Here is a 10,401-nt window from a genome sequence, read left to right on the forward strand (position 1 = left end):
TGGGGTCTATTGAGAAATTGTCTAAATTGTATTATAGATGCAAGTTAGTAAGACTCTAATTATAATTATTTAGAAGAAGTTCTGAATAATGAATGGACTAGTTTGTAGGTTTATTTGATTTGATTTTAGTAAAATCCACTTGACTCATATAAAGACCAGATTGAACCAGTTAAGCTGTAAGTCGATTATAATTGGTTTAAGAAATTTTAATCTTTTACATTTATTTATGTCACTTTTCCAATGTATTTTTTATTTATCAACCACTTTAACTAATTAGGGTATAACTTATCTTAGATTTAATGTTTAAAACAATGATTGAAATGCATGAAATATATGTTTAGTTTGACGTTCAAACATCTCAAAATAATTATATAATGAAAATGAGAAGCCATAAATTGTTATTGTTGAGAAATAAGAATGAGTTGTGTAAGTTTTACATTGCGTGAAAAAAATGAATGATAAGTATTTTATAAGTGAGAGAACACATACATCAATTGTATTAAGGTTTTTGGTGAATATATGGTGTCTTTTTCAATTTCTGAGTTTCTCTTTGACCCAATATGCCCCTCCACATGACCGGTCAATGGTATCAAAGTCGGTGGTTCCAATAAGGAACTAACTCCTTGTATTTTTGAGTTGGTTCGGTTCATTACCAACCCTACTTGAGGGAATGTGTTCAGGGCCAACCATATACCTAGAAAGGTCAAGACCCAATCCAATCCACATGACTCAAGGAATAAAAGCCATTTTCTGTGAAATACAATGTATATTTTTTTATCTTCACTTTTCATTACATTTATCTTGAGTCTTGAACTGACTTGAACGTTAAAGTGTTAACTGTGCACGTTCACCCTTGTGTCGCCGAGTTAGAGAACCTTTCTGCTAATTCTGTTTCAACTGAAAAATATATCTATTAAATAGAAGTATTTTAGACATTGCGATTTTAGCCATCCTCCAATGCCAGATATATTTATGTGAACAACTAATAAAAATATATTTATGTGAAGAATTAATAAAAATTATTATGTGAACAATTTTTTATTTTAAATTGCAATCTGCACTATACTTGAATAAAAATAAACAAAATACGCATTCTACTCTTTTCAGCAAATATTTTCCCATATAGTGGCACTCCACACCGATACTATTTAGCTAAAACTCTGAGCGGGAGTCGCATTTCCCTCTTCAAAGAATAAAAGAAACACCCAACTCAGAAATCTCCCCTCTCCAACTCCGTCCTCCAATTCATTCCGCGACGGTCGCCACCATGGTGTGTTCCCACGACGCTCAAGACTCACCCTCACTCCAACACACTCCCGTATCACAACGCCGTACATTACCGCCTCCCAATTCCCCCGATTCTCACTCCCCAAACAACCGTAGCACATCTTTCTCCTCCACACCTCCGATTCACGCTTCCGTCAAAGAAGAATGCGATTCACAGGTAAATTATTCACAGTATCATTTTTCTGTTTCCTCTCGCCAATGCAATAACAATACTTTTCAAATAACCTAAAAAACAAACCCTTGATATTGCGTCTTTGCTTTCTTGAATAATAATTAAGACTTCTGCGTTGATTAATTCATTATATGATTAATTCATTATACTTTAGTTCAAATTATTTTGTATAAAAGTATAGAATGGCAGTTCTCAATATGGAGCTGTCGTTTGCATAGGTTGCAAAAGGAAGAAGATTCAAGCATGATTGTGCCCTAGTTTGAAACAGGTAACATATTCAAAGATTCAGAATGCTGCTCTCGGAGTGGAGAATACCAGTAGTTTACGGCCATGTTCGACGATTTGTGATGTTTCTGTTACCACGAAGGTCGAAGATTCTGAGATTCTTTCGAGTTCTGTTGATAATGGTGGAAATGGAAATGCATCTTTTCAGTTGGATTTTCCTACTTTAAAGGTGAAAGAGGAGATTTGTGAAGGTAGTGTCGATGATCTTGATCATATTATACTGAAAGAAAGGCAAAGGATTCTTCTAGCTAGGTACTTTACATTAGTTGTTGGTTTTTCTTTCTCTTGAGTGAGGCTATTTAGCTCACTTTTTTTCTTTCTATTTAGTATTTACTCTCTTTGATTTTGTTATGTAAAATGACAAATGGAATTGAAATAGATACATATTGAAAATGTTGTAGCAAAGAAACTTTTTGATATCTCTACGGCTTAGTGAGAAAATCTTGAAGGGCATGTTCTATTCCATTGTATAAGTACATTTTCTCTTTCATTGCATGGGTATGAAGGATAACGCGAGAAATATTGTCTATTGCATCATCGTTTTTGTCTGTAGGAAGATATTGGGGTAGTAAAGGCATTGTTGTCAATAGCGGAAAATAACAAATGTTTAAATCTATGTTATCAATAGCATGCTATAGCATTTCTACAGTGGGATAGCGTAGCGGTGGTAGGGTTTGGCACGACACTACTGGTCTGCGAACTGCTGTCGGTGATAGTGGTTGTAGCAATCACAAACCTATATTGCTGCTTCTATTTTGTCCACCATTAGAATTTTGGGGATAAGTTCCTCAAATTATTATTTTTAAAACTGTTGTCTCCTTTTTAAGTGTATGAATTTCAATCTGAACCCTTTGAAGAGTAATGTTATGTCATTCCTACATTAAGTTCAGTTCTGTTTTATTCTTCTTCTTACTTTTAGTTCAGTTCTGTTTTATTCTTCTTCTCTGATTTATTTTTATTACTCCATACTTTAGGTTCTTCAACTATTAAGTATGATGGTCTCTTTAATTTTGTGTAGTAGAACTATTTGAAAACACTGGGCAAAGAACCATAAATCCACCGAAACAACTTTTTATGTATATAACTGAAAACCAAGTTTAGTTGGAATACCATATTTTCATTATTGTTAGGAACCTAAATAATATTCATTTGAAGGAAACTATTAAATTCCATGTGGTATTTAAAGAAAGGAAAAGGATGCTGCTAGCTAGACACTTAATGTTAACTATTGTTTTCTCTTCCAGCTAGAAAAAGTATCAAACTCACTTTTTTTGTCTATTAGTATTTACCCTCTTTGATTTTTTTTTTCTGTAAATGTCAACTGAAATTGATAAATATTGAAAATAATGTAGTAAATCAACTTTTTGATATCTCTAGTCTAGGGCTTAATGATAAAATATTGAAGGCCATATTCTCTTTCATTGTATGCTTATGAAGGATAGAGATAGGAATGTTTCCTATTGCATCGTCTTTTTTCCTCAGGAAGATATTGAGATTTGGGTTAAATATTATATCTATTATTATTGCAGGAGTCTTCCAGGGTTGCCAAGTCCAGCATTTGAGGTAATTTAATTTAATGTTTTTTTTTTATCAGCTAAGTGATATATTTACTAGAAAGATAACAAGTTAGTCATAACTCACTTTTGGTACTTTGTTAGCCCTTGTTAGTTGAATGCTATTTTTGATTGAAAAAAGGTAGTTATTTTATTTCTTTATTACTCATTTTTTTCATTTATTATTATTATTATTATTATTATTATTATTATTATTATTATTATTATTATTATTATTATTATTGTTGTTGTTATTATTATTATTATTATTATTATTATTATTATTATTATTATTATTATTATTAATTCTTGATGGTTATGAAGAAATTAGTACATTGTAGTGCATACGCAACTTCCGAGATGCTGACTGTCACAAGAACGCCTCCAACTTTCTAAAATTAAACTATTCAACATTTTACTTCTCTCCTTGATTTCATATATCTTATCTTTCGTCTCTTTGGCAACACAGAAATGATTTTTAATTGCAGATACTGGTAAACAAATAGGCACTTTTTGACCTAATGTACACATATAATAATATACTAAATAAGCAGCAAAGAAACACATTTGTTATAGTTATAGTTGTAGTTTTGCCTTTAGTTTGTTAATATACACCATTGGAAGACAAGCTTCTTCTCTGTGATACAAAGGTTTTACATGGATATTAGGAAATTCTGCACTTTTACTTCGTGTGTAAAACTTTGAATTTGTTTTGCTGAGTATAGGGAATACTGAGTTCCAACCATGTAGTTGTTTTGGGCTGTTAATTGTGAAGATGACCTTTTGCTTTTAAAACCAGATTTTCTTAGTATTTGTCTTATTTTCATATTCTCATTTTGTTTCCTTATTTAAATTGACACGCCTGCACCTTTCTTTCCATGTAACCACCATTAGAATGTAGTTTATGTAGTGTGTTGATATACCTCTCTTATTATAGTTTTTTGTCTATTTCTTGGTAATAATGTTAATAAATCTTATGATGGTCAGGGTTTTATCTTTTTACTAAACCTGCAACTTATTCATGTCACAGACTAATAGTGAATGCTTGTTCAAAAACATTGAGGATCAAACTGTTGAAAAAGCAAATGGAGAATTTTCTTCTGTTGATGGGAAAATAACTGCTGCTAGAGATCAGTGTCACGGCATTCGAGAAGGAAAAAATACTTCACTATCTGAGTTACCACATGAAGCCCCCTCTGGATCATCTTTGTCAACTAAGCATGCCGCACCTAAATCAAGAAGACCAGTAATTTCAGCATACCCTCAAGAATACGACCAAATAGTCAAATCCGAAGAAATGATCACACATTTTGATTCACAAGAGGAACAAGGTGTTATGCCTATAAACAATAACGGGCCAAGTAGTTCAGCTTGTCAGACCTCTGTCAAAATCAAGGATGAACCTTGGCATAACAGTGAAATCCACAATGTTATAGAGAATGCGATGGGTAGCACCTCCATTAAACTGCCAGTTGCTAAAAATGAACAGGAAGTCCATAACGACTATAATGATGATCATGTGGAACATATGATCTTAAGTGATCGGTTGAAGTTTCTCATGTCCAGAGAGGATTGTAGTTTAAATATTCCTATAAGCTACCCTGTGTCAAGCTCTAATTTTTCCGAGTCTGCAGAACCTTCACGCATCAAGTGTGCAAGAAAAAGAAAGAAAACAGCCACGTAGGATCTGATTCTGTTAAATGATATTTTATCTATACTTCCATTATAAATGTATAATAACTATCCCAAATATTATTATTGTTTTGCAGGAATTCAATTCAAACAGCGCTTGAGGAGGATGCCCCTGGCCTTTTGGAGGTACTTTTGTTTGTGTAGTGCCACTTTGAAATCGGAATTTATATCGAGTTTCATGGATTTTGCATTTGACAGGTATTGCTAGAGGAAGGTGTATTAGTAGAGGAAATAAAGCTTTATGGAGAGACAGAGAATGATGAAGCTCTGGATGAATCACTTTGCCAAGATAACTTTTCAGAGTTTGAAGCTGTGATAACAAAGGTGAAAAATATGAAAATAATTGTAATAGCTTCCTAAATAACCCAACTTTTCATTTGTATTCAGGACCAAACTAACTCAACAGTAAGGATATTATAACTATTAACTATCTAAATTCTAACATAACTATTAGATAGTCATAACATCTTAAATTTTTGGCTTCTCAATTCATTTCTAAATATCAAGAGGGTGGTCCTTGGTGCAACAGTAAGTTTGCTGCCATGTGGGGGTAAAATTGTTTATTTAACATATATCCTCTCTAGAATTTCCCCCCATACTAATTGCGGTATCAAACAGCAGAAAATTTATAAAATTATTTTCCATCCATTAGTTTAGTTCAAATAAATAGGTTGTTCAAATTAATTCAATCGATACAAAATTATTTAGCTAATTTAATTTATTTGTGACATTGCACTCCCCATCCCTCTCCATGTCATTTATGTTTCATAATCTTCATCCAATGTCTTTTTATTCTTATTGGCCTTCAACTGTCACATCCTTGCCCCTTCTTTGTTGATACACGGAGGCACGTCATGCGAAACGGTGAGCAATAAAACAACTGAGGAAGGTCGAGAGTAGTTAAAACTTAAAGGCAGCTTGGGATTGTTACACAAGGAGGTTTATGTGGGATGAAGTTCTTGGTTATGGCAGAAGCGAGTTCTGCAGTTAGTTTATGGATGCAGAAAACTGGAAAAGTAAACGGTGAACGAGAAGAACAAAAGAGGTGAGGATGGTTGAGAGTGGTTAAACCTTAAAGCTGCAGCTTAGGCTTGTTACACACAAGGAGGTTTATGTGGGTTGAAGTTCTTGGTTATGGCAGAAGCGATTGTGCAGTTAGTTTAGGGATGGGGAAAACTGGAAAAGTGAAGAGATGTGGGTAAGTACGGAAAGAAGAAAAACATCCACTCTAGTCTCTCCAGTCAATCTCCGCTGATACGCTGTTACAGAAATGAAAACTGAGAGAAAGAGAGGGAGAGTAGATTTCTTTTTCTGTTTTAGATTTCTTAAATGAGGAAGTTAGTTACAGTACTCAACTGAATAAGTATTTATGCCCAGCCAGGACTGTACTGACTCAGCACAGTCAGTTACAACTTACAAGGTTAAGGCCTTGTTTGGCTAAACTGATTTCTACTTGCATAGATGGTAAGTTTAGCCATTACTCTATTAAGTTTAGCCATTACTTTATTATCTCCCATTCAAATCCAGGCTATTCTTACTGCAGAGATGCTTTGTCAAAGACTTGAAGTTTGTCCCTTAAAAGAAGTGGGGCCTACATGTAGGCTTTCTCTCTTCCACATTTCTATTATATAAACTAAATGACTTAAAGTCCTTCTCCGCTATATCTCACCCCCGTTTTTTCTATCTTTCCTAAACCATTTATAATAAACATAACATTAGGGAACAGGTCTGTCCTTTGTTTTTCTGTATTTTCAGAAAGAAAACAAATGGAAGTAAAATAGCATTTTAGCTAGATGATTCGAAGTCACAGTTACCACCTTTATAGAAGGCTCAAAAGAAGCAAGTCACTTGCACTGGGCAATCTGGCATATTTTTCCAGTTTCCTGGTTTTATGATTATAAATATGATTGAGCTTTCTGATGAGCAGTACTTTTACTAGTTCTATATATTTATTAATAAATCATAAAGTATTTGGTTAAAGCAGGCCTCAGTTTTTTTAGTATTAATGATGGAATATTTTTTTTGAGTCATTTGGTGGGTTTTATCTATTGCTTTAGATTTATATAATTTCCTCTTGTTTGGAAACAGATTTTCTCTCAACGCAGCTCTTTCATTAAATTCTCTGTTATTCGTGCTGGAAAGGGTTCAAAAGAGAGTTATTGCTTGGCTTGTCTAGTCTCACTAGTGGATCAGGTATTTGGTTTCTTACAAACTGGTGTCCATACTATGTTTTGGTACTATACTTATTCCTGTTTTATTTGTGCTACAGACAAGATATTTGAAGCTTCAAAAATTGCCTGTTGAGTGGGGTTGGTGTCGAGATCTTCAATCATTTATTTTTGTTTTTCACAGGCATAACAGGTGCTTGATAGGCATTGAAGTTAATCTTTGAGTCCATGTTTCCTTTGTGTTATTTAGTTTATGATGTTGATTTTGAATTGAACTTCAATGTAGGATAGTGCTGGAACGCCCTGAATATGGCTATGCAACCTACTTCTTTGAACTGTTATCATCCTTACCGGTTGAATGGCAGATCAAGCGGTTGGTGGTTGCTATGAAGCTGACTACATGTAGCAGGATCTCCATTATTGAAAACAGAGAATTATTGGTAATGACTTCATGCATATATGATCTGCTGTTAGATGATGTACTAATTGGATCTATATCTTGCTATCCAAAATAATAAGTGGCTTGTTAGGCTTCTTCTGATATTTATAATGTAATATTAAACTTTCCTCCTAATAGCTGTACTACAACACACGGGATGCCACGTGACTGGTTGATAAGTGTGAGGGGGGAAAAATTGGAACTTAGACATGACCAAATATATAGGAAGGATGGAGGTTGGCTTCAACGTTCAAATAGGTCAATAGGGTTGAAAATTAATGTTTATTACTGTTTTATGATATAACAATAACACAGTGTCTTGAAAGAAATGTTAGCCAACCAACTATTCAACAAAAAATATTTTAGAAAAAAATGTCACTATTGATTGAAATGTTAGCCATTAAATTATCTTAAGATGTTTGTTAGATAGTGATTAATGAGAAGTTTAATCGCTAAACCTGAACAATCTTTATATTTTAGTTGATTAGTTACTGAATCTATCTTTTCTGTATGACTAATTTCTATATTAGCCTATTGCTGGTTATTAGTGTTCTCTCTTTTATTTTGGTTTGCTTAATTAATTAAATCAAGCATCTGTTAGGTTTTAATTGTTTTACTAACCATGAGACATTTGTTAGGTCCCCCCCCCCCCCAAGAGATTAGAGTCAAATGCAGTAGGTTGAAACAAATGATTTTAATGTCAGTTTTTTAGAGGCTGAACATGGTGGCTGAAACTTAATAGTGGTTTGTCTAGATTTGGTTGTTATAATTAAGTTTTAGCCTGTTCAGCAATTTAAGCCTGAGCTCTAATGAAGGATCCTCAGAATTTCAGCTTCAAAAATTAATAATACCAACATACAGTCTAAAAAAGGGGGATGCAATATGAGATGGCGCTAGTTACTGTTTTTATTTTTAATTGACCAACCTTTTCTTTTCTACTTATTGTTTTTTCCCTCTATCTTTCATTTCACACTCGCTTTTCTACAAGGGTTCTTAGATCCACAGTATAACTGCCTCTTGTCACTGCTTTCTACCCCACCCTAGAAAAGAAATTTGATCTGCTCAATTCTTGCTGTCTTGGGTATAGGTTGGAGAAGATTTGGCAGAAGGTGAGGCAAAGGTGTTAGAGGAATATGGCTGGATCCCAAACACTGGCCTTGGAACCATGCTTAATTACTGCGACAGAGTTGTGCATGATAGGAAGAACACGGACACTTCTGAGTGGCGTACTAAAATTGGGAAGTTGTTGATGAATGGTTATTGTGGTGGAACCACATTGACGCCCAACATCCCAAAAAGAGTTGCAGATTACATGTGTGCTCAAAATCCTAACAAAGACTCTAGTATTCCGATGAATGATTAGAGGATAGCTTGTGTATAAAGGGTTTTCTCATGTAAATATGGTGTATTTCTATGTTGACCGTTCTTCAGACTGAGACCTGGCTTTGTTTGTGTAGTTCAATGTGAAAACTTCAAATATTATTAGTAACTAGTCTAAAGTGTAGCCTCGAAAGGAATGTAGGGTTGGACCTAATAGGAACTAAACTAGAACTATGCTTTACCACCTACAGTTTGAATTCAGAGTTTGTTTTTTTTATTTTTATTTTGTTTATTTTTCTTTTAAGTGGTGTCACAATACATTTTTATAGGATCCAGAATCACATATGAATTAAATTTGACAAAATGAGAAGTAAAAAGATAACTTTATTATTATCATCTATGTTTAGAATTAGATATAAGATTATAAAAGTGTTCTTTCATTGTTGAAAATAATAAGTATTAATGTTATTATGTTTAGAAAAAAGAGTATATAAGCACCCTGAATTGTCTTTTGCAAACAGATACAGTGGATTTTTTTAGATTGTCCCAATTATTTTTTAAAATTTTCCAACTGTTTCAATAATCATTTTGATAATTTGGAATAAAATTATTAATGGTGAAATTTGAATTCTTCATTTCCAATTAGTTTCAATCATTCTTCCATATTTACAATTAATATTACAATGTACAATAGTGCATTAATCTTTTTAGGGAAAAAAACTGACTGATCCTTGTGCTATTATCGTCTCTACAGACTTAATTTTGTGACTGAGTAGTAAGTACTGAGGTGAGAGAGAAAGAGAGAGGGAGAAAGAAAAAGAGAGAGATCTCAAACTGAATTCTCTTATTATGATTGTGAGAATTATAGCAACAGAATAGAACTTATAGCATCTAATCCTGTGCCACTACTTTCTTATCCTACAGCATACTAACTAACTACAAGTTTGTTAGGATGACTTGACACACTAAATGAATATACTCTAATAAGTAGAGATTCAATTTTAGTTTTTCTATGAAAAGATTGCAAGCCTGCTTATACACCATAAGTATTTTAAGCTAAGATGACCATTGTTGTAGTTATTTCCTCCCTCCTTTTCCTCCTGATTGTCACTAAGACCACCAATCCCCTCTTCCGAAACTATTGCCGTAGAAGAAATAGTGAGCAGGAGTGGGGGATGCGTGAATGCTGGCAGTAGTAGTAGTGTGCTGTGAAATGCAGGAGATTGTAGAGTTGTAGATGTGTAATGGTTACTACTTACTCGATAGCAGACTTAGGTGGCTTTGCATGAGGTTGTAGTAGTTTTTCGTTGTCTTCCAACGAGGGAGGAGGTACAATGTGGGTGTCGGGTTGGGCACTGACTCTGCGTGCGAGAAATAAGGAGATGCACTCGGTTGGCATGATGAAGCTGGTACCTAAGGCAGGTGAGATTGCAAAAGAAATTATGTCCTAGAGTGTGCCGGGAAGGGGTTGCCAAGGGGCATATA

General features: G+C 34.0%; 1 protein-coding gene across 1 annotated transcript; it reads left to right on the forward strand.

The window, feature by feature from the left end:
- The first annotated feature begins 1,115 nt into the window (after positions 1-1,115).
- LOC131620872 (uncharacterized) lies at positions 1,116-9,220 on the forward strand. Its single transcript, XM_058892052.1, has 10 exons — positions 1,116-1,444; positions 1,728-1,996; positions 3,274-3,307; positions 4,328-4,977; positions 5,067-5,115; positions 5,188-5,313; positions 7,078-7,182; positions 7,259-7,350; positions 7,444-7,597; positions 8,684-9,220. Exons 1-10 carry the CDS (start codon positions 1,268-1,270, stop codon positions 8,957-8,959), a joined length of 1,932 nt encoding a protein of 643 aa, XP_058748035.1. The 5' UTR covers positions 1,116-1,267; the 3' UTR covers positions 8,960-9,220.
- The last annotated feature ends 1,181 nt before the right edge of the window (positions 9,221-10,401 follow it).

This window comes from Vicia villosa, linkage group LG7, assembly GCF_029867415.1.
Source record: "Vicia villosa cultivar HV-30 ecotype Madison, WI linkage group LG7, Vvil1.0, whole genome shotgun sequence".
In the NCBI taxonomy this organism is placed as follows: Eukaryota; Viridiplantae; Streptophyta; class Magnoliopsida; order Fabales; family Fabaceae; genus Vicia; species Vicia villosa.